The sequence below is a fragment of the Humulus lupulus genome, chromosome 4 (assembly GCF_963169125.1).
Source record: "Humulus lupulus chromosome 4, drHumLupu1.1, whole genome shotgun sequence".
In the NCBI taxonomy this organism is placed as follows: domain Eukaryota; kingdom Viridiplantae; phylum Streptophyta; class Magnoliopsida; order Rosales; family Cannabaceae; genus Humulus; species Humulus lupulus.
This window is the reverse complement of record NC_084796.1, coordinates 39798487-39823251: the sequence shown is the minus strand read 5'-3', so window position 1 is coordinate 39823251 and position 24765 is coordinate 39798487. Positions and strand designations below refer to the sequence as shown.

Genomic DNA, 24765 nt, shown 5'->3' with positions numbered 1-24765 from the left:
ATATACATCTCACACATCTCCCCATAAAGATAATGCCTCCATACCTTTAAAGCAAAGACCACAGCCGCCAACTCTAAATCATGAATGGGATATCTCTTTTCATACTCCTTCAACTGTCGTGAGGCATAAGCAATTAGCCTTTCTGACTGCTTCAAAACACAGCCCAAACCTTGATGTGAAGCATCACAGTAATTCTCCTGATCTGTTGAAAGACTCAGAATCAGAGCTGTAATCAATCTCTACTTCAGTTCCTGGAAGTTGTTGTCATACTTGTCTGACCACACAAATTTCTGATTCTTCCGTGTCAGCTCGGTCAATGCAGTAGTAATCTTTGAGAACCCTTCCACGAAATGCCTATAATAACCTGTCAATCCAAGGAAACTTCTAACCTCAAAAGCATTCTTTGGCCTTGGCCAATCTCTGACTACCTTAATCTTCGCTGGATCTACCTTAATCCCCTCCTTACCGACAATGTGCCTAAGAAAGGATACCTGAGATAACCATAACTCACATTTCTTGAACTTTGCAAACAATCTATGCTCCCTCAGTCTCTGTAGAACCAACCTCAGATGCTGCTCATGCTCTGACTCTGACTGAGAATAAACCAGGATGTCATCGATGAAGACAATCACAAACTGGTCTAGATAATCCTTGAACACTCTTTTCATCGGATCCATAAAAGCAGCTAGGGCATTAGTCAATCAAAAAGACATGACTAAGAACTCATAATGCCCATACCTGGTACGAAAAGCAGTCTTTGGTATGTATCCCTCCTTGACCCTCAACTGATGGTAACCACAACGAAGGTTAATCTTTGAGAATACATTTTTACGTTGCAACTGATCAAACAAATCATATATCCTTGGCAAAGGATACTTGTTCTTGATTGTTAACTTATTCAGTTCTCTGTAATCAATGCACATCCTTAGAGAACCATCTTTCTTCTTCACAAATAGAACTGGCGCACCCCAAGGTGAGAAACTAGGTCTGATAAAACCCAAATCCAACAGCTCTTGCAACTGTACTTTCAATTCTTTTAACTCAGCTGGGGCCATACTGTAAGGTGCTCTATACATTGGCTCTGTCCCTGGTGCCAGTTCTATCACGAACTCTATCTCTCTGTGTGGTGGCAAGCCTGACATATCTTTTGGAAATACATCTAGGAATTCATAGACTAATCTGGTATCTTTCGATCTCACCGGCACGACCTAAGTGGTGTCAACCACACCAGCTAAGAATCCAATGCAACCTCCATGCAGTAGATCTCTAGCCCTTAATACAGAAATCATAGGTATGCGAGGTCCATGCACAATACAAACAAACACAAAAGGATCCTCACCTTCAGGCTCAAAGGTGACCATCTTCCTTCTGCAATGAATGGTTGCCCCATACTTCACTAACTAGTCCATACCCAAAATCATGTCAGATCAATCATAACTAACTCTATCAAATCCACTGAAAACTCTCTGCCCTCCACTGTCACTGGCAAAGATCTGACCCATCTCCTGGATACCACTAATTCCCCGGTGGGTAACAAAGTTCCAAACCCCATAGCATAAAAATCAAAGGGTCTACACAGTCTATCAATAATTCTACTAGCAACAAAAGAATGTGTAGCACCAGAATCAATCAATACATTATAAGGGGTTCCATCACTAAGAAGCTGACCTGTAACCACTGAGGGAGAAGCATTAGCTTCTGCTTGAGTCAATGCGAACACTCGAGCTGGGGTTGAGCTGTCCGCTACCCTGGGGTCTTCTTTCCTTGCCTCAAGGCAATCCTTTCTAAGATGACCCACTGCTCCACATGAGAAGCAGGCCCTTGCGCTACACTCTCCCAAATGACACCTCTTGCATATAGGGCATTGAGGATAAGACTTCCAAGCCTCACTACCACCCTGACGACCCATTGAAATACCACGAGGTCGCCTATCAGGACTTGGAACTGGGAAGGTGTCAGGAACCTTCCTCTTTTGATCACTGAGGCCTCCATCCCTACCAGAACCCATAAATGGAGAACCTATTCTCTTGAACTCTTTTCTGGCTGCATTCTCTTGCCATATCTTATTCTCTGCACTCTCAGCTGTGAGTGCCTTCTCAACCACCTGTGCATAGGTAGTAACCCCTGCCAAAGTGGTAATGCGCACATCTCAGGCTAATCTAGGTTGTAGCCCCTGGAGAAATCTCTCCCTCCTGGTCACATCAGTGGGCACCAACTCAATGGAAAACTTGGCCAATCGATCAAACTTCAGGGCATACTCAGTCAGTGATAAAATTCCCTGAAGTAATTTGATAAACTCATCAACTTTTACTGCCTTGATGGCATCATTGTTGTACTTCTAATTAAACAGGGTCTGAAACTCTTCCCAACTCAGGGCATTAACATTTCTAGTCTGGGATATAACCTCCCACCAAATTCGAGCATCCTTCCGAAACATATATGTGGCACATGCCACCCTTTCATTACCAGTCACCCTCATTAAGTCCAGGATGGTGGTAATCATGCTCATCCACTGCTCAGTTTTTCAGGATCTGCACTGCCCTAAAATATTGGAGGTTGTTGTTTTCTGAACCTTTGATAGAGAGGCTCCCATTTGTTACCAACCTCTGCCAGCTTCTCAGCGGCTGTCACCGATGCAGGAGGTGCCTCAGATACAGTGTCCATGGCAGGAACCTACTGTTGTCTCAGGAGGCGGAGTTCTTCTCCCTATCTCAACATTGTTGCCTGCAAATCATTAAATAACTGCTGCCAGTTCGCAGGAGCTGGCTGTGGAATCTACCCCTGGTCATTCTCCTGACCTTGATTATTATTCTGGCCTTAATCACTCTGGCCAGCTGATGTATCTGTCTGTCCTGGATTCATTCTTATCAACTTATATTGTGCTGCAATAGTCAATACAGCCAGACAGGTAGTAATAGCTAAACCACTTGCCGCCTTATGGTACAAGAACAAGCAGATAATTATCATATTCCACAGTCATACAAATATACAAATAGATACATGGTCATAGCATTTAGAACCTAGCATGTATCAGATAATAGTTCATAATCCATAATACTAATAAGTATGGGCCAACAATATCAGTACTAATTAGCACACTGTTGCTGAAGATGCAATATTCAGGGCACAGGTTTAACATGGTGTCTCATGTATACAGGTAAAGCATTTATAATATATTTAAGCAATTAAATATATAACCACATAATACATTTAAGTCTATCATGACTTCAGTATCGAGTGTACATGCCCAGCCAGTCTACAGGAACCCTAAACCTAGCTTTGATACCAAGTTGTAACGCCTTGGTTACCCTAAGACAGTTACGGTGAACTTTGAACCGTGAATTTAACTCGCTAACTGAGTTCTTTAGTTAAAAACATGCTTCTAGGTGTTATTAATAGGTTAAGGTGGAAAACCAATCAAAAGGAAAGGATATATTTTATTTAAAACATAAAACTATTCATGGGCCCATAAAAACTTTTATAAGTCATTTACAATGTACAATGGTCATTATTGTATAAAATTTACAACCCGCCGGTCTAAGCGGCAAAAATAGGGTAAACCCCCTAGTTCCCTTGAGAACTCCTTGGTCGTGGTGGTCAAGCAGCCGCATATGTACACATCACCACCTAAGCTCTCCACTCAAGGTTGGGTGAGCTTTTCCTTCCCTTTACCTACACCACATAGCACCCATGAGCCAAAGCCCAGCAAGAAAAATCAATACTGCATGGATATAATATCAACAATGATCATAATAATCATTCAAGAATTTTATTCCAAAATAGAGGAGTGATAGTTGTAAGAGTCACTAAGGTGGGTTCTATACCCTTTACAGATAAGTGATCATTTCACTAGCTTAAACGAGGTAGGTATCTGATGAATAGTCACCAACATAAACCTACCGAGTGACCATAGAGTCACAACTGTGGGATTCCGCTCCCTTATCCATGTCACAAATAGTCACCTAGGCCTTTGGCCCTGGCTCTGAGTAACTAGTCATAGACTAGGCAAGCGCTTATAATTTTCATCAAACTCAGGGTCGGTCCAGCACTAATACCCCTTATGAGTCATTCAATGCTGATGTCGATTAGATCTAATCTTTTATCGGCTCTGCGTTCTTGACGCTTATGCCGTTTCTGACTCTTAGGTCAATAACACACGACCAGTGCCGATTCTGATTAGTCAGTGCCATACACAAGTAAACAAGATTTGCTAAGCATTTAATATGCAATCACTGTCCACATTTAACAATCAACATGACTCTATAATAACCACGCATGTCATAAACACAGGGTGCAGTTTTCTTACATTGGGTTTGAGCAAGAAATAATAAAAGAACGACTCTTGAGAATGATCTACCCTTTAGTCCCTTAGCGGTCACCTAGTCATAACCAATTGGAATCCATTAATAAAGTAGATCAATAAGAGGTTTACAATCTAAAACCTCACTCTCGGGACTCCCAATCCACCCAAATAGGGTAAAGGAACCCATCCCCGAGCCTTAAAAGTCACCCCGAGCCCTAAAATAGGCTTGCTGGAAAATGGACCAGCGTTGGGGCGTTGCTAGGTGGCGCTGGGGCGCTGTCCCAAGTAAATGAGACCCAACTCTCTGCCCTGCTTAGCACTGGGGCGCCATCTGCAGACCAGAATTTTTATGGTTTCCTTCCTTGCGACCTCCCCTCAAAACTAAGCTTCCAAACCAATCCCAAACATCACCCAAACATCAAATTCAACCCCTAAACTTCATTCATACCTCAACCTCATCAAAACCCAATCAACCCTACTCAAAAACTTCCATTGATTCCCAACTACACACTTCAAATTCCTCAACTGAAAAACCATAAGAAAAATAGAGTACAACTAAAATTCATGGATGAATTCTTACCTCAAGTGGGATTTGAGTCCTCTTCAAAGGATGAACTAAGGCTCTAAGCTCCAAACTTTGATTCCCTAGCTTGGTTCTTCAAATTGGGATCAAAAACTCCAAAGGAGGAAGGAGGAAAGTGATGAACGTGAGAAAGGAAACTTGCTCTATTTTTCTCCAGTTCTTTCTATAGCATACTAGAATCCCATATATCCCTTTCCAAATGACCATATTGCCCCTAGGTTAAATAAAACTCTATAAAGGCTAGCAAGGGCAAGAATGTCATTTATCCTCAAAACCCACTAATCATAACTAACATTCTCCAATTCTCGTTATTCTCAATATTCTCAAATACCAATAATTCATATCATGTTACCCTTTAATTCCCGGCAATGCTCTAATCATTAAATCACCCCGAGACTCACCCCGAGCCTCGAACTTAATCCCGTTATGACCAAACTGCTAATTACACTCAAAGATCATCTTATGCCGAATAGCTCACAAAAATCCACATTATAATGTGGCCTCAACAATAAATCACCGACATGCATACAAATAAACAATTGCATCCCTCAATGAGCCAAATTACCAAAATACCCCTGTCATGAAATGTGGACCCACATGCATGCATTTAACATCATATTATAATATAATTCACATAAACATGCATATAATAGTTTAATGGCATAATAAGTCAATTATGGCCCTTCCGGCCTACTAATATGACCATTAAACCACATTAGGGATTTTGCGGCATTACAACTATCCCCTCCTTACAGAAATTTCATCCTCAAAATTTACCTGAACATCTCAGGATGCTGACTTCGCATATCTGACTCTAACTCCCAGGTCACTTCCTCGACCTTGTTGTTCCTCCACAATACCTTAACCAAAGGTATCATCTTATTTCTGAGGACTTTGTCCTTCCTGTCAAGTATCTGGACTGGCTGTTTCTCATAGGAGAGATCTGCCTCGAGCTCCAGATCTTCATAACTCAAAACATGAGTCACATCAGACACATACCTCCGAAGAGCTGAAATGTGAAACACGTTATGCACAACTGACAATGCCGGAGGCAAGGCTAATCTGTAAACCACCTGACCAATCCTCTCCAAGATCTCAAATGGACCTACAAATCTAGGGCTCAGCTTGCCCTTCTTCCCAAACCTTCTCACCCCTTTCCATGGCGAGACTCTAAGGAAGACGTAGTCCCCCACTTGGAACTCCACGTTCCTGCGCTTGGGATCTGCATAGCTCTTCTGTCTACTCTGAGAAGCGAGCATCTGAGCTCTAATCTTCTCAATGGTCTCTCCTATGAGGTACACCAGGGGGTCATTGCACCAGATGGTCAGATAGGTACACTAGGGGGTCATTGGACCAGGGGGTCCGATAGGTACACCAGGGGAAAATGCACACCCCACGTGTCTTCTTCGTTGAAGGTTGCTGAGTCATTTTCCTTTTTAATGTTTTTTGGGGGTCGTTGTTCTAGACTTAGAATGCATGAGGGTGGGCTTTGTCTGGCTTCCTTGGCATACCTATCTCGCCCTTTTCCCGATTCTCCTCTGAATCCTGGTCCTCCAAAGATCATCCTCACCTCTCCTTGTACTTCTGGTGCTACATCTAGCGCTCGTGGAAAGGGTGGTCTATCATCTAGTCTTTCTTTATCTCTTCAGATGTATCTACCCTAGTGCCCCCTGCGTATGAGTTCCTCTATTTCCACTTTTAAATGAGTGCATTCCGCGGTGGTGTGTCCAATGTCTTTATGATACTGACAATACTTTCCAAGGTCTGTCTTTGACTGATCTCTCTTCATTGGCAGGGGCCTCCTAAAAGGGACCTGATTCTCATTTTCTATGAAGATATGCTCCCTAGCATGCGTCAGGTCGGTGTAGAAGGTGTGGGATGTTTGCCTAGGGTTGCCTCCGTGTTTGTGCTTCCTCTGGTGGTAGTCTCTTGGGCCTTCATATACCCTTTTCATTTTCTCGTCATTCGAACTTTCAGGGGCTGAGTACTTGACAAATGATGCCTTTAAGTTCTCATGGCCGTCTTCGACACGAATCTACTTTTGTGCCCGCTCGTAGAAATCATCTAAGTCTGTGACCACCCTTTTGAGCATGTTATCCCAAAGCTTACTGCCCAAGCGCACTCCGTCCACGATCGCCATCTTGAGTTTTCCCCTAGTCAGGCTTCCCACTTTAGCCGCCTCCATGTTGAACCTATGGATGTAGCTCTTCAAGCTCTCTCCTTCACCTTGATTTATATTAGCAAGGCTAGTGTCGGATAGGGCATAATCGTGTACGGCATGATGTTGTTGGAGAAACTCGTCGAAAAATTGTTGCCATGACCTAATAGATCCTGGTCAGAGTCTTTTGAACCATTTGTAAACAAGTCCTTTTAACGTGACAGCGAAGCAGTGGCACCTGGCCGTGCTATTAATTCCTCTCAGCTTCATTAGGTCATTGAACGCGTCTAGAAGGTATTTGGGGTTTGTATTTCCCTCATAAGGGGTCATATGAGGTTCTTTAAAGTTAGCCGGGAGTCTTTCTAGCTGGATTTCTCACGTGAAGGGTGACTCGTAGTTGAACTCTTCATCGGTAGTGCGCCCTCCAGACACCGTGACGATCTTGCTTTGAGGCTCCTCATCTCGGTGTCTAGCTCTTATCACCTCATATTCAAGGAGTCCCTCTGCTCGGTAAGGTCAGCCTTTCTCTTTTCTCTACCCTTCGGAGGGGCCACAGGAGGTGTTGTCCTTACTTTTGACCTCCTTCTATTGAGCTTTTCTCTTAGGTCAGGTGATGCTTCTCTAGAGGTGACTTCGGCTTCATTAGGAGGGTTAGCGTTGTTCTTTTGCTCTGGCATCTGGGGCTGCTTCACCTTCCCAAGATGTTCACATTGCTTTGTCCAAGGGGTATTACTGGTGGAGAGCCGAGTCCTCCCATCATCTACAGGGACCGTGGTTTCTCCACCCTCTGGTCCTTTTTCCTTTCGTCTAGGAAGGGTCACGCTTGATTTTCCTTGTAGTAGGCCATTCAACACCCCTTGTATATTTTCTAAGGTGGTTTATAGCCTTTGGTTCTTTCGGTGTAACTTGCGTATCTCCTTTTTGTAGAATTGAGACCTAGAGCTCGAGCTTATAGAATGCACTTGGTGACTCTTGTCCGACCTGTGTGTTGTTGGACCCGGATCTTGCTGGCCGAAGTTCGGCACCCGTGGTAGCCTTGGGGGTGGAAGCTCTCCGTCATCTCTAGGTGGAGCAACTGTGGAATGCGACTGGTTCTCATCAGGCTGGACAGCTAGGGATAAAGCCTCCATTTCATCCCTAGGAACCGTGGGCTCCTTTGGGGCATCCACACTTTTGGGTGGCAGAGGATTCTTCATGGAGGCTTTTAGCTGATCTCTGTCAAGGTGGACCTCCACCTCTTGTGGCTTTCTCAGTCGCTTAGAGCGTCTTGGCATCTTTTCCTGCCGGAATCAATGGAAGAATAGTGGCTTGTCACTTATCCTTCCCACAGACGGTGCCAAACCATTGACGATAAGAACTCATCAACGAAATATGGATGGAAAACTCAAAAACATAAATCAATATATAATGAACACAAATGAACTTATAGAAACATGAAGGAAAATTGCAAGTAGGAAATAGAAAGAAAACTCGTATTTTACTCTTAGATTAATCTGTTCTTACAAGAATTTTTCAACCCCTTCGTTTGAAGGGTCAAGATCAATTTATAGTGGGCTCTAATGGCTTATGATACTTGTGGTCCTGGGGAACCATATGGTACATAGGTACATCGTTAGTGTGGTGGCATAAGTAGTAGTGGTGTAGAAAGTTGTGGTGTCGGCTCTGGTACATAGTAAGGGTCTGTGGGGATGCCTCCACTACTTATTTAGTGTGAGTGTCAGAGAAGTGGCACCATACGTAGTGGCACAAGTGGTTGTGGTGTCGACTCTGATATATGGTCAGAGACATGCAGGCCATGACACCACTCCTCGTACTTCCACCACTTGCCATAGATGGATGTCAGGGTTACGCATATGTGCTCCCCATGGTCGTACAAACTGTTCCCGTACGCCTACCTTTTACGTGAAGGTTTCCCTCGTATATCCAAGATACACCCTTGTTCCAAGCCCATTTTTACTTTACTAAATATAAGAGGATTTATAGCCTTGAGTGAGATAAGCATGTGGAAGTCGCGCCCCGCTGGTGACACCTTAATTAGAAAATAAAGGAGGGCCACTTCAGTGGGGCATATACTTATATCATAGAGGTGTGGTCTCGTGAGAAGGGGCATGGGCCTGGGCACCTAGGCGCGGTCGAGGCGTGGCCTTGCAAAATGCGAGAGGGTGCGCGTCCCTGGGCACTTGGGGGAGACCTGCGAGGCATGGCCTCATGAGATGGGATGGTGCGCGAGGCCCTCCTACGAAGCATGCGAGCGAGGCACGCGGCTGGTGGTGCAATGCCCTTATGTGGAGCAGGCGAGCAAGGCACGCGGCTGGTGGCACGAGGCCCTCATGTGGAGCACGCGAGCGAGGCACGCGACTGGTGGCTCGAGGCCCTCATGTGGAGCATGCGAGGGAGGCACACGGCTGGTGGCGCAAGGCCCTCATTTGGAGCATGCGAGCGAGGCACACGGCTATTGGCACGAGGCCCTCATTTGGAGCATGCGAGCAAGGCACGCGACTGGTGGCGCGAGGCCCTCATTTGGAACACGCGAGCGAGGCACGCAGTTGGTGATCTGAGGCCCTCATGTGGAGCACGCGAGTGAGGAACGCGGCTGGTGGCACGAGGCCCTCATATGGAGCACACGAACGAGGCACGCGGTTGGCAGCGCGAGGCCCTCATTTGGAGCACGCGAGTGAGGCACGCGACTGGTGGCGCGAGGCCCTCATTTGGAGCTCGCGAACAAGACATGCGGCTGGTGGCGCGAGGCCCTCATGTGGAGCATGCGAGAAAGGCATGCAGCTGGTGGCGCCAGGCCCTCATTTGGAGCACGCGAGCGAGGCATGCAGATGGTGGTGCAAGTCCCTCAAGTGGGGCACGCGAGTGAGGCATGCAGCTGGTGGCACGAGGCCCTCATGTGGAGCAAGCGATCGAGGCACACGGATGGTGGCACGAGGCCCTCATTTGGAGCACGCGAGCGGGGCATGCGGCTGGTGGTGCGAGGCCCTCATTTGGAGCACACGAGGGAGGCACGCAGCTGGTGGCGCGAGGTCCTCATTTGGAGCACACGAGCGAGTCACGTGGCTGGTGGCGCGAGGCCCTCATTTGGTGCACACGAGCAAGGCATGCGGCTGGTGGCACGAGGCCCTCATGTGGAGCACGCGAGTGAGGCATATGGCTTATGGTGCGAGGCCCTCATTTGGAGCATGCGAGCGAGGCATGCGGCTGGTGGCACAAGGCCCTCATTTGGAGCACGCGAGTGAGGAACGCGGCTGGTGGCGCGAGGCCCTCATTTGCAGCACAGGAGAGAGGCAAGCGGCTTGTGGCACGAGGCCCTCCTTTGGAGCACGCGAGACAAAGTGTGCCTGGGCTTCACGTGGGGTGAGACGGGTCAGTCTTGCGAAGACCTTGTGTGAGGCTTGGGCCTTTCAGGATCATGTCCAATTTACGGTGTTCACATGTATTTATTGCTTAGATGCACCTATATATATTGAACTTGATGCTTTCATTAAATTAAATATTTGGTGTGTGTCTTTAGGTTGTTTAGTGAATAGATATAATTAGGAGTGTATTTTAATTAATTATATTAGAAGATTAGGTAATGACGATTTTTTATTATCTACTATTTGTAATTTCGTAGGGAATATTATTCAATTGGGTTATTAATTGATTAAATGATTGTTTAGTGGTGGTGAATGATCTCTTAACTACCTTAATCATTATATTTTTCATCCATTGTCTGTGTTGTTAATTTTATTTCTTTTTTCTTTATCACATCGTAAAACCCTTATTCGATAACTTTTTATTGAATTGGATAATAAACAAATTTGATAGTCCTCAAGAGTTTGACTCTTGCTATTGCTATACTGATGTAGGTGGTAAAATCTTAAATAAATAATTGTTAAATTTGATACGAAAAACGACACACATCAAAAAATAAAAATACGTTTTCTAAATTACCACAGGAAAATCCTCATTTTTTGTAGAGAAAAATGAGTGAAAGTTTCCTAAAAATCTAAGATAATCAATCTCTTGATTGGTGTAATTGATTCAGATTGTACAATAGAATCGATGGCTAATCTCCTAGAGTTTACAAGATGTATCTCCTTTTATAGATTGATTTTTGACAATTATTGCAATGATTCAAGTGAGATTCGTCTAAATTTTGACTTGGGTCAGTGAGTTGTCATTTCGTGAACTATACTTCACCTGGGCTGGACACTACTCATGGGGTGATTGTTTCTTTTCTGATAGGGAAATTTAACTATTTATTCTTAATAATCTCTACTAATACCAAAAAATACCATCATTATTCACTCTTTCATTTTGATGGAAACATTCCCCATCTACCCAAAATACCCCTCCCATTATATCAAGAGCACCAAAACCCTCTCCTCATCACTCTTCTCTCTCTCTCTCTCTCACACAAAACAATCACCAAAACCCACGGTTTGTGCCAAATTTCTTGCTGAAATTGTTGTTAAACATTTCTATAGTCTATATAAAGATCACAATATCAAATGCAACATCCATATAGAGGGATTTTGTAGGAGAAAAATCATAGGTAAGAAAATTTCTCTTTTTTTTGTGTTGGGTATTGTTTGTTTACTTTTTTTTTTGGATATTTCGAACAGATATGAGCACATATTAGTGTCTTTTTTTGGGTTTGTTAGAGATATTTCGTGATATGCGGTTTTCTTGGTTTTCTGCATTTTCTGCAACATTTTTGCTCGATAGAAGCTCGATAACAGCTCGAAATGTGCTCAATACTATGTAAAAGACGGTTAAGTTGTGAGATCGATGATGTTCGATAGTGGCTCGATGATAGCTCGATAGGTATAGAATTTATTTCTCAATGGTGCTCGATATGGGTTCGATTGGACCCTAGAATATTTGGTTTAGTAATTTCTCGATATGTGCTCGATAGGGGATTGATAATATGTAGATGGTGTAGGCTGCTTGATATATGGTGATCAATGGTGCTCAATTAGTGCTTGAAAGGGGCTCGATGAAATGTTTGGTTAGGGGTTATGAAACGTAACATACTTGCAACTTCTTGAAAAATTCCACAAGGAACGTCGTGTTGATAAAAAGATGTATGAATTGAAATTGGAGGTTTCTTACACATGCGACGACCAATCGTTTACACCCGTTCATGTTGAAAGTGATCTTGGTGTCTGTGCAATCTTAGGTGTAATAGCAAAAGAAAGGATTTCCTTGTGTGTCACTCCTGTTAAGAAGATTGTCATTCCAGATCCATATTCCACTCCCATTCCCAATGTTAATAAAGTTCGTAGTGAGGTGGGCACTTTTGTTCTAGAAAGAGGTCTTGTGGGAGATCCTATGGGTATTGTTGGTGTTGATCATGTGGGCAATGTTGGACCTGAGGGAAATCTTGTGGGAGGTCCTATTGGTGACCTGAGGGACAACCAGTATGAATACAACCCCTATGTGAATGACGATCCAGTAGTTGAGTTTGATGAGGGGTCGGGGTATGATTCTGAAGCATATTATAAGGCAGAAGTGTCGATTGACATGTCTGATAATTTGCAAGTTGAACAAGTACAAGAACGGGGCAGTACGTCCTATTGCACGGGCGAATCTACCAAGTCAAGGACTCCGGACACCTAGGACCATCTCTAGTCGTCCTGGTGGAACGTAAGATAACATTACAGGGAACGCTCTAATATTTTCAACAGAAGTTCACAGATTATGAAGTTCTCCCATGATTACGAAAAAAAAATATTATGGCCTCTGCTCGATCACATACCTCCTATTTTGGTGCACCGTTGGGAGAAATACACCTGGGGAAGACTTTTGAGAACAAGATGGATTTGAAAACCAAACAGGTTCTCTTTCCAATGAAGAATAATTTTGAGTTTGTGGTGAAGAAGTCTGGTACTGATGTGTGGTATATCACCTACAAGGATCCTGATTGTGGTTGGAGATTAAGGGGGAAAAAGTAGTGCGATTTTCCATGTTTGAGATCACTGTTTACAACAGTGTACATACGTGCTCATTAGAAGTGTGACCAAAAGACCACCGTCAAGCAGCACCTTGGGTCATTGGGCACCTTATCAAGAACAAATATGCTACTGATGGCACTAGCTACATGGAAAACAACATAAAGGAGGATATGACGAAATATTTTGGGATCGATATGAGTTATATGAAGGCATGGAGATGCAGAGAGAAGGCAATCGGTATGTCAGGGGGACACCTGAAGAATCCTACTCCAAGTTACCTTATTACTTGCACATGTTGCAGCAAAAGAATCCAGGTATAATAACTGATTTTATCACAGAGGATGATTGCTTTCTTTACTGCTTCTTCTCACTTAGAGTTTGTAGAAGGGGATTTACATCATGTTTTCCTGTGATATGTGTGGATGACACTTTCTTAAAGACTAGGTATGGTGGCCACATGTTGTGTGTTGTTGCATTGGATGCAAATAGGTGCATTTATCCAATTGCATTCGCGTTGGTGGCCAGTGAGAATCACAATTATTGGAAGTATTTCATGATGAAATTGAAGGAAGCCATTGGATTTGTTTATAATATGGCTTTTGTACCAAACAGGCGTGCTAGCATTATTCAACGCTTGAGGTCATCTTCCCTGATGCCTACCACAGTGCATGCTATCATCAAATAAGTATGAATGTAATTACTAAGCTCAAGACTAATCACTGTCACACGAAGATGTGGAATGCGGCATATGCATTTCAAAAGTCAAAATTTCACAGGTTCTTTAACAATATAAAGCAAATGGATCCTGCCGTAGGCCAATATCTCGAGGGTATTGGCTTCAATAAGTGGACTTGTGTTTACTTTCCTGGGAATCGATACAATATAATGACAAGCAACTACGCTGAAAGCTTCAACAACAATACCAGAGACACAAGAACCTTCGCAATCACTACTATTGTGGAATTCATTCGTTTCATACTTCAGTCATGGTTTGATGGGCATCGTGATGAGGTAGAGAAGTGCACATCCAAATTATCACCACTAATGGAGAAAGATGTGGCAGGTATTGAAGTTGGTGCAAGGTACTTGAAATTCCACGCTCTTGGACTATTCGAATTTCATGTGGTTGACCCAGATGGTGATGGTAAGGTGAATTTGATGACTAAATCATGCTCATGTAGCATGTTTCAGATTATTGGGATACCTTGTGTTCATGCAGTGCTTGCAACCATCAACTCTGTTGTTAACATTTACTCACTGCGTTCCCCATTCTACACTACTGAGATGTGGAGGGAGTCATATAAAGAAACAATCTACCCTACTGGAAACGAGGACGAGTGGACAGTTCCCGAGGACACAAATAATATGCAAGTTGGGGTACCCATTGAGAAACAACCAGTTGGTCAGACGAAGAAGAAAAAGGTAGGAAGAATGAAGAGAAAACGTTATCCATCGACAGGCAAAGTGTTTCACAAAGAGCGTAAGTGCAGTATGTGTGGTGGTCTTGGCCACAACAGAGCTTCATGCAAAGCTAGACAATAAACTATTTGTATCAAATTGGATGCGTTTTTATTATTAACTTTGCTTGGTTTCCCTTGTTTTTTCTTTTTCTTTTTTCAAAATTATGTGTAGCTCAATGTAAAATCGAGATGTTTCAATAATAGCTCGATATGGGCTCAATAGCAGCTCGATGACAAACTTGTTAAAATGAATTTTAAACCTGACTATTTTCTTAGCTCAATGGATTCTCGATATAAGCTCGATGGCTGCTTGATAATAGCGTATTAAATTAAATTTAAAGTTGAATATGTATGTTGCTCGATTACAGATCTATATAGCTCGATAACAGCTCGATAGAGTTCGATAACAACTATATAATACCTTTACAACAATTATATTTCTATAGTTATCACCAAAAAAAAAAAAAAACACAAACACAAACAGAACATGTAAAAAACCTATATATATATACAATCATCATAAAAAAATGAAGAGCCTATCACAATCGCTCTTGTAAAATATGTCCAATAAAAAAAAAATATACAAGTATCTGATGGTGTGGAAGCCAGTCAAGGTTACACATTCTGATACCACAAGTCTGTCGTCCACTTGTTCCTGAACAACTCTATATTTTCATGGCAAATGGTTTCCAATGGAAGGCCAGAAATGAGATGTTCCATATGCCTGATAGCATACACACCACAATCTCCACTGTAAAAAACTTATAAACATTAAATGTACAGTACTATAAATTTCCTTATAAATTGATATAGTATAAAGATGATGTTATTTAGAGGTTTTTTTTTTATTTCGACTGAATTTTATTTTAGGCGTACGGTTTCTCTCTAGCTGCTCCATGGCGAGACGTAAGAGAGTCCACCAGAAGCCTGCTTCGATTGACAAGGGTAGGGAAGAGTTAGGGTCTGAGGAAGTGGGTGGGGAATCGCTGGCGGCAGTTGATGATGAAGAACCTTCAACTGAGATGAAGGAAATTTTTAAGGACACGATGACTGACTTCCAAGAGATTGGAGGTTCGTTGAAAGGGGATCTGAACGTGGATAGGTTGGGCGTTTCTCAGTCCGGTTTGAAATGGAGTGAGCAAGAAGAATTCAACAACGATTTCATCAATCAAGCCAAGGATAAGTGGTCATCATTTAAAGATTTGTTGCCGAACCAAGGAGGTGCTCGTCTACAATTTGAGGAGCCATTAATTCAATATGGCCATCGGATTGCTCAAGTGGATTTGGAAGAAATTGTTGTTGAAGCTTCTATCTGGAACTCAGCCGTAGTATGTATGGTGTTAGGAGCTAATCCCCCTTTTGCAGTTTTTGAAGGATTCATAAAGAGAATGTGGGGAAAACTGGGTATCGAGAGGATTGCGAGATTAAATGCAGGCCATACTCTGGTTAAATTCAGAGATGAAGCGACTAGAGACTTGGTGTTAGAAAATGGGGTTTTGCATTTTGAGAGAAAACCAGTCATAGTAAGACCATGAACCACTGAATTAGATCATATGAGGATGATTAAATCGGTACCGGTGTGGGTGAGACTACCTGGATTGGGGTTACAGTATTGGGGAACCAAGTGTTTGAGTGCTTTATTTAGCATTCTTGGGAAACCAATTCTTGTTGATAAGGTTACAAAGGATAGATCTATGATGCAATTTGCAAGGGTTTTAGTGGAGATTGACATAGCTGATGAGGTCTCGAAATCTATTCAGTTTTTGAATGAAAGAGAGCAATTAATGGAGCAATTTGTTGAGTTTGAATGGCTGCCCACACAGTGTAAGATCTGCAAGGTGTTTGGCCATACTGAATCTTCTTGTAATAAGAAAAAAGAGGTGGTTTGGAGACCAAAAGAACAGAACGCTAATGGAGTTAACGTAGACAAATCTATTGAAGAAGCAAATCTGGGCAAATTTAAGATGCAGAAGGATGCAAGTTCTTCAGAGCAAAATAATGAAGCTGGTTTCAAGACTAAACCGTCTGACAGTACTATGGAGATTTCACATGTTCAGCCGAAAACAGATGTTATTGAGGTAGCTACTAATCAAGGATCTAAGGTTGATCAGGTGGCTGGTGACAGAGAAGTTTCAGACAGCAAATTAGATCATGAGGGGGAATGGGTCACACCTAGGAAAGTGGGTGGGAGGAAGTTGGTGGCTTCTAAGGCTCAGAACAAGTTGAAAAATGCATATAATGTCTTACTAGACAAGAGATTGGAGGGTTCGAAATTGGATTTCAATGCAAACAAAAAATCAAATGGGGGAGTTCCAAATTCTTAGCTGGAATGTTCGTGGTTTGAATAAGAGGGAAAAACAGAGGCCCCTTAGTGTTTTTTGTAGGATTAATAAAATTGGTTTGGGTGCTTTTCTTGAGACCAAATTACAGGGTGAGAAAGTGGAGGATATGATGGGCAGATTTTTTGATGGTTGGAGCTATTATAAGGGTTCTCATAATGAGGGTAGAATCTTGCTGGTTTGGAAGAGTAATATTTTGTTAGTGGATATTATTCAAGAGAGTGACCAATATTGTAATGCCCCAAATTTCCTAATAAGGTTTAGGACCTTGATTAGGAGGCCGGGAGGGCCATAATTGATTTATTATGGTATTTAATGATTATATGCATGATTACGTAAATTATATTATTATATGATGGTGAATGCATGCATATGGGAGTATTTATTATTATAAGGGTATTTTGGTAATTTGGCCGCTGTGGGCGTAATTGTGTATTTTGGGTGCATGGTTGTGATTAATTAATATAGCCACATTATATGGTGGATTGGTGCGAGCTATTCGGCATGAGACGATCATGAGATGTAAGTGTTCGGTCTAGTCATAACGGGTTTAAGTTCGGGGCTCGGGGTGAGTCTCGGGGTCATTTTGATGACTAGAACATTACCGGGAATTAAAGGGTAATGGGATATGATTTATTGGTATGTGAGAATATTGAGAATAGCGGGAATTGGAGAGCGTTAATTATAATTAACGAGACAGGCAGGAAATGACGATTTTACCCTCAGAAGCCTTTAGAGGGATTTATTTGGCCTAGGGGCATTATGGTCTTTTGAACTTAAGGATTTATATCAGCTCATTTAGTTTAGAAGGCTGTGAAAAGTGTAAAACAGAGCATCATCCTCATCTCTTTCTCTCCCTCCCGTACATGTTCTTCTCTCCATCTTCCTTTCAGTTTTTGAGAGCCAACTTGAGGTAACATGCTAGGAGATCAAAGGTGGGGGCTTAGGACTTTGGTTCAATCATTGAAGGGGGTCTAAATCCAACTTGAGGTAAGGTTTCATCCAAGAACTTAAGTTATACCCTATTTTTCTATTAAGTTTTCAGTTGATGATTTTGATGTGTTAGCTAAGAATTAATGGAAGTTCTTGAGTTTGGTTGCTTGGGTTTTGATGAGGGTGTGATGTAGATGAGGTTTGGGGGTTGAGTTTGATGTTTTGATGATGTTTGGGATTGATTTGGAGGTTTGTTTTTCAAGGGAAATCGCAGGGGAGAAGACCAGAAAAGTTTATGGTCTGCTGATGGCGCCCCAGTGCCATTCCTGGCGCCCCAGTGCTAGGCAGGGCTCTCTGACTTTGGGGTAGCGCCCCAGCGCCATTAGGTAGTGCCCCAGCGCTAGTGTATTTTCCAGCAAGCATATTTTAGGGCTCGGGAGGACTTTTAAGGCTCAGGGGTTGGTTCCTTTACCCGGTTTAGGTAGATTGAGAGTCCCGAGAGTGTGGGATGAACCCCGGGAGTGAGGTTTTAGATTATAAACCTTCTTATGATTTATTTTATTGATGGGATTCCATATTTGGTTATGATTAGGTGACCGCTAAAGGACTAAAAGTTGATCATTCTCAAGGGTCGTTCTTTTAATCATTCTAGCTCGACTTTGAGGTAAGAAAACTGCACCCCATGCATGACATGCATGGTTATGTTTGATGCATGTTGGATGTTTAAATGTAAACATTGATAGCATAATGAATGCTTGGAAATCTTGCCCATTTGCATATGATTGTCATTGAGGCATGCTGGGTGATTAAATGTGATGCATGTGATGCACGAGAAACATGTGATTAGGGCACGCCATGAACGAGGAATATGAGATTGGACAGGGCTTAAGTTTCTGTCTTTGTGCATGATCATGATTATGCTAGCAACTGTTTAGTAAGAATGTTGAATGCCCTATTCTTGGATAATTGGCATATGATACATATTGATAGCATTGCTTACTTGTGCATTGTACTGGCTAATTAGTCAGATTTGGCAAAGGTGCTAGTATCAACTGTGAAGCTGTGATTTATTAGTTAGGTTTGGCAGTGGTACTGGGCACTGGTCACGTTGCACTGACTTATTAGTCAGAACGGCCTTAGCGTGTATCACGCAAGCCAACAGAGATTAGATCTAATCGACTATCAGCATTGAATGACTAAAAGACCATTAAAGCCAGACCGACCCCGAGGGTTGATGATTGAAATAAGCGCTTGGAGGCTAGTGGCTTACCTAGCAGCCACTCTCCCACTTGAAACAGTGACATGCTTGTCAGTCACTCAATATGGTTTACCAGAACCTGTTGAAGGCTAGTGGCTTACCTAGCAGCCACTCTTCCATTTGAATTAGTGACTTGCTTGTCAGTCACTCAGTATGGTTTATCAGGACCTCGTGTGGTGTTCACTCATTGGTTTGAAAGCTTTATGCTCAGTGTGATTGTAATGATAATCATTTGATAATATTTATGTATAGTGTTATGTTTTCTTGCTGGGCTTCAGCTCACGGGTGCTGTGTGGTGCAGGTAAAGGCAAAAGAAAGCTGGACCATCCTTGAGTTGGAGAGCTTAGATGATGATGTGTACATATGCAGCTGCTCGTCCTCCACGACCGAGGTTTAAAGTGGAACTAGGGTTGAACCCTGTTTTGCCGCTTAGAACGGCCTGTTGTAAATAGTTTTCTGTAATAGACTCTGAAATTGTATTTTTGGGATCCCAATGTATATATTAAATATTCTAATGAAACGTTACATCTTAACCAAAAATTTTAATCCCTAAACCGCTAATCATACTTAGATCACGATTTTGGCCAAATGACTCGATTAGCAAGTTTAGCACTGTTTACAAGGCACACCGTAATGGTCCCTGGAGTTGGGGCGTTAAAAATATGTTCATACTCTTATTAAGGAGTCACAATCAAAAGGGGAGTATTGTGTGACATTTGTTTATGGGAGAAACACAGTTCTTGAAAGAGTTCAGTTATGGCATGATTTATCTTGCCTTAAATTTCCTGTTGCTCCTTGGTTAATGGCAGGAGACTTCAACTCAGTTTTTGAGTATGATCACAGATGTGGGGGTCGTCCAGTTGCTACCACTGAAGTGATCAATGCTCAAAGATTGAAAGCGTATGGGTTGGCTGATGAACTTAGATTGATTGGTTCTCACTTTACATGGACTAATAACCATTCTGATGGGGCTAGAATTTACTCCAAATTAGATCGTGTTTTTAAAAATGAAGAGTGAATTGACCTTTTTCCAGCCTCGGTTGTTGTTAAACAATGGGACATATTTTCAGATCATTGCTACTGCCTTATTAAGGGAATCCAGGAGGTAAATTTTGGATTTAAACCTTTTAGATTTTACAACATGTGGATGGAACATGAAAGGTTCAAAGTTACTGTTATGCAAAGTTGGACTAGACCAGTGGCTGTTCGGGGATTTGATGGTATTTTGGTGAAGCTTAAGAGACTTAGCCACATTTTGAGGCAATTTAATAAATCTGAAATTGGTGATGTTGAGCGTAATTTTCAGATGGCTAAGGAAAATTATAACCAGGCTCAAGTTCAACTTCAGCAAGATCCTCATTCTTCAGAATTTCAAGCTGAGGAAAAGCAAGCATTAGATAATCTTGTTCAGAATTCCAGATTGTATGATAGTTTCCTGAGGCAAAAAAGCAAAGTCAATTGGCTCAAATTTGGGGATGATAATACAACGTTTTTCCATGCTTGTTTGAAACAGCAGAAGGAAGTTAATCGAATAGCCTCGTTTGTTTCTGATAATGGCCAGTTAGTGGAGAATTATGAGGAGGCTGTGGCTCACTTTTTATTTCATTTTATAAGTGTTTTGGGCAGTCAAAGTAAGGCTTCGGGTTCTATTCATAAGGATTGCTTTGTTCATGGAAATATCCTTTCTTTAGAGCATCAGCTGGCTTTAATAAAACCATTCACTAAGAAGGATGTTAAGAATGCTATGTTTAGCATTGGGTCTATCAAGAGTCCGGGTCCCGATGGGTATGGTTCGGGTTTCTTCAAATCAATGTGGAATGAGATTGGTGATGATATTTCAGCTGCTGTTTTGAGTTTCTTTCAGCATGGTATTCTTCTTAAAGGCCTAAATAATTCTTTGTTGTCTTTGATTCCTAAAGTTGCAAATCCAACTAAGGCAATGGATTATAGGCCCATCGCTTGCTGCAATACATTGTATAAATGTATTTCTAAGATGATGTGTGAGAGATTAAAAGTGGTCCTTCCTTTGTTAATACGCCAAAATCAAGGGGCTTTTATTAAGGATAGACTTTTAGCTCATAACACACTTATTTTTCAGGATATTCTTAAAGGTTACAAGAGGAAGCATATTTCCCCTAGATGTGTGATGAAAATTGATCTAAGCAAGGCTTATGATTCCATTGATTGGCACTGTTTAGAGGAGATTCTTGCTACTTTTTGTGTCTCGAACCAGTTTATTAATTGGATTATGTTGTGTTTAAAAGATTCATCTTATTCAATTTTGATGAATGGTAGAGTGTAGGGCTGTTTTACTGGTAGGAGGGGGCTGAGACAAGGGGATGCGATTTCCCTTCTATTATTTGTTCTGGTTATGGAGTTTTTTACTAGGATGCTCATTCATGCCAATCAGAATAAAGATTTTAAATTTCATCCTAGGTGTAAAAAATTTGAATTTGGTGAGTCTTTGCTTTGCGGATGACTTGGTGATTTTTTGCAAGGGAAATAATACTTCTGTTCAGATTATTCAGCAGTGTTTTCAAGCATTTAGTGTTGTTTCTGGTTTAACAGCGAAATTGGAGAAATCCCGAGTGTACTTTGGTGGTTTAACTGAGACAGAGACCAAAGATATTCTAAAGGATTTGCATTTTGTTGAAGGTGAATTCCCTCTAAATCTTGGTATCCCACTGAGACCTCCAAAATGGAGAGCAGGGGACTACGCTAATATAATTCAGAAGATTCAATTGAAGCTACATCATTGGTCTAATCTTCATCTCTCATTTGCTGGAAAAACTCAACTTATACACTCTGTTTTGTTGGGAATTAGAGCGTTTTGGATGAGTATTTTTCTTCTCCCTAAGAGTGTAATTACTGAGATTGATCACTTATGCAGGAGATTTTTGTGGGGGACCAGCGGGTGGAATGAAAACAGAAGTAAACTTCACCTCACGGCTTGGGATCAAGTTTGCCTTCCTAAGCATTTGGGGGGGATTGGTTTTAGGGAAGGGGCCAAATGGAATATGGTGCTTCTTGCAAAATATATCTGGGCTGTTTCTACTAAACAGGATATTCTTTGGGTTAAATGGATTGATGCCATTTATCTTAAAGGGCAATCTATTTGGGAGTACAATCTTCAGACTGATGTGAGCTGGTATTGGCGTAAACTAATTAAATTGAAGTCAGTCATCAATGGTGAGATGTTAGATAAAGCAATGGTGAATAACAAGGTGAAGACCAGCAAACTTTATATTTAGTTGGTTAATAAGGAAAGAGTTCCTTTTGCTCATGTTGTTTGGTGCAATTTGACCCTGCCCAAGCATAGATTTGTACTTTGGCAAGCTTCTTTGAGGCATTTGTTAACTAGGGACAATTTATTAAGGTGTCATGAACACTTGTGAGTTACACCAGGAGTGTCATGAACACTTGTTTTTTCAGTGCCATTTTTCTCAACAGGTGAGAAATCGAGTAGCTGGTTGGCTGGGTAGAGATGTCTGGCCTGTGCATTATCATGGCTGGGTTGAGTGGATGGTGGGGAAGTCGAAGGGTATTCAGCAGAAAGTCTTAGCTGCTGGTTTAGCAGCTTCAGTTTATCTGGTATGGTGGAATAGAAACCAGTGTTTGTTTAATTACTTTTCTGTTTCTGTTAACAAGGCTGTTTTTTTTATGAATAAGCCATTGTATTACTCAAACAAACCAATACAGCCAAGTCTTGAACACCCAATACATATACAATAACCCAAAACTAACCCAAACCGGGTTATCAGACCAGGACAACTAACCCCTATAAAATCTGTACATTTCTGTTCAAATCAATCTAGTAAAAAAATCTCTATCTTCCCTAGAGGCTTTACAAGGAAACACACTAAGTAAGAGAAATTTACAATCATTTTGAATTCTACTAACTGTATGGTGAACTTGCCACAGCTTGTGGTTCCAAAGCGCATCATTTCTTACTCGCCAGAGATGGTACACTGTCACAGCAAGAAAGGAAAAAAACATGCTTTTATATGTATTCGACACATGCTTGGCATGAGAAATCCAATGCAGGAGACGATTAAGATTGATGGATTATGCATTCCAATGAATCCAGCTTTTGATAGCCTCTAAACACCTCTTACTGTATGTACACTTGAAAAAGAGATGGTCAATGTCTTCATTCTCTACCCCACACAGCAAACAGACCTAATCAATATTGGAATTATATCTAACTATTCGATCCTTTGTGTGCAGACGTTCCCACATGACTAACCACATGATAAATCGATGCTTGGGAATAATAAATCTATCCCAAACAAATTTCCTCCATGGCACTCTAGGTTCTTGAGAAACCAGCAGATTTACACCGATTTTGATATTATATCTCTGAGACAAGAAGGAATCATAAGAGATTTTTGCTTTAAAACAGTCCTTCACAGAAACTAAACGCTTCCAATACCAACTACAATCCGTGGGACACTTGTAATCCCACCAATTCTGATCCAGTAGATAGACACTATTAATCCACTTGAGAAAAATGTTATCTTTCTTCTTTGCAATTGCCCAAACATACTTTCCCATGGCAACCAAATTCCAGTCATGTAGTCTCCGAAAGCCCAAGCCACCAGCCGTCCTTAATGAACAAATATACTCCCAAGCAATCAACCCTGGTATATGAGAGTCTGAGATACCTTTCCAAAGAAAGGCCCTACAAATTGCTTCAACATCTTTGAGCAATTTCTTTGGTAGAATCATTATCTGAGCCCAATATGAATGTATCGAGATAAGGACTGAGTTGATCAAAGTCACTCTCCCCATATAAGATAGATTATGAGTGCTCCAAGTTCGAATCCTACTAGTCATCTTCTCCAAAATACATTTACAATCTGCAGTAGAAATTCTTTTTGAACAGATAGGTATACCGAGATACCTGAACGGGAGGTGGCTGCGAGAAAAACCAGAAGCTGCCAGAACTCGATCTACTATAGCATCAGGCATTCCATGACAGTAAATTGCAGATTTCTCAGAGTTAGGGAGCAAACCCGAAGAAGAAGAGAATAACTTCAAGCCCCTCAACATCAGCATAATTGAAACAAAATCTCCATTGCAAAAAATAAGCAGGTCGTCCGCAAAACATAAGTGATTCAACTTCAAATTTGAGCATTTATTATGGTACTTGAACCCAGGTAAAGACCCCACCTTACGCATAATTCGGGACAAGTATTCCAATCCAAGAACAAACAACAAGGGGGAAATGGGATCCCCTTGTCTAAGTCCTCTTTTTGATGCAAAGAACCCCTGTAACGAACCATTGAGAAGAAAGGAAAACATGGGAGTTGTTACACACGCCATTATTAAATCTGAAAAGGTTTGAGGAAAATCAAAAGCCTTGAGCATCTCTTCAATGAACCCCCATTCTATTGTGTCATATTCTTTCCTTAAGTCAATCTTTATCATACAGCTAGATTTGCAATTGCTCCGTCCATATAATCTCACCAAATCCTAACACACCATGATATTATGGGCAATGTATCTTCCATGTACAAAACCCCCTGGTTTTCAGCAATTAAATCAGGCAAAACTTGTCTCAATCTCGAGCAAATCACTTTCGATGCAGCCTTATAAATCACATTGCAACACGAGATGGGCCGAAAATCACTTACACTTCGCGGACAACTGCTCTTAGGAATAAGTGTAATGGTAGTCGTATTAATTGCCTTAAGAATTCTTCCTGAGCTCAGAAAAGACAGAACATCAGATACCACATCAGATCCAACCAAATCCCAGTTGTCTTGGTAAAAACAACTTCCAAA

The 24765-nt window shown here is 41.8% G+C and overlaps 3 protein-coding genes across 3 annotated transcripts; 2 read left to right on the top strand and 1 right to left on the bottom strand.

The window, feature by feature from the left end:
- The first annotated feature begins 16002 nt into the window (after positions 1–16002).
- On the top strand, positions 16003–16773 carry LOC133832103 (uncharacterized). The gene has a single exon (XM_062262487.1). It carries the CDS (start codon positions 16003–16005, stop codon positions 16771–16773), a length of 771 nt encoding a protein of 256 aa, XP_062118471.1.
- Positions 16774–20120: 3347 nt separating this feature from the next.
- Positions 20121–23083, top strand: LOC133832102 (uncharacterized). Its single transcript, XM_062262486.1, has 4 exons — positions 20121–20915; positions 21478–22203; positions 22430–22570; positions 22901–23083. The coding sequence occupies exons 1-4, from the start codon at positions 20121–20123 to the stop codon at positions 23081–23083; spliced, it is 1845 nt and encodes a 614-aa protein (XP_062118470.1).
- A 75-nt stretch (positions 23084–23158) lies between these two features.
- Positions 23159–24304, bottom strand: LOC133832101 (uncharacterized). The gene has a single exon (XM_062262485.1). The coding sequence runs from the start codon at positions 24302–24304 to the stop codon at positions 23159–23161; it is 1146 nt and encodes a 381-aa protein (XP_062118469.1).
- Positions 24305–24765: the final 461 nt, after the last annotated feature.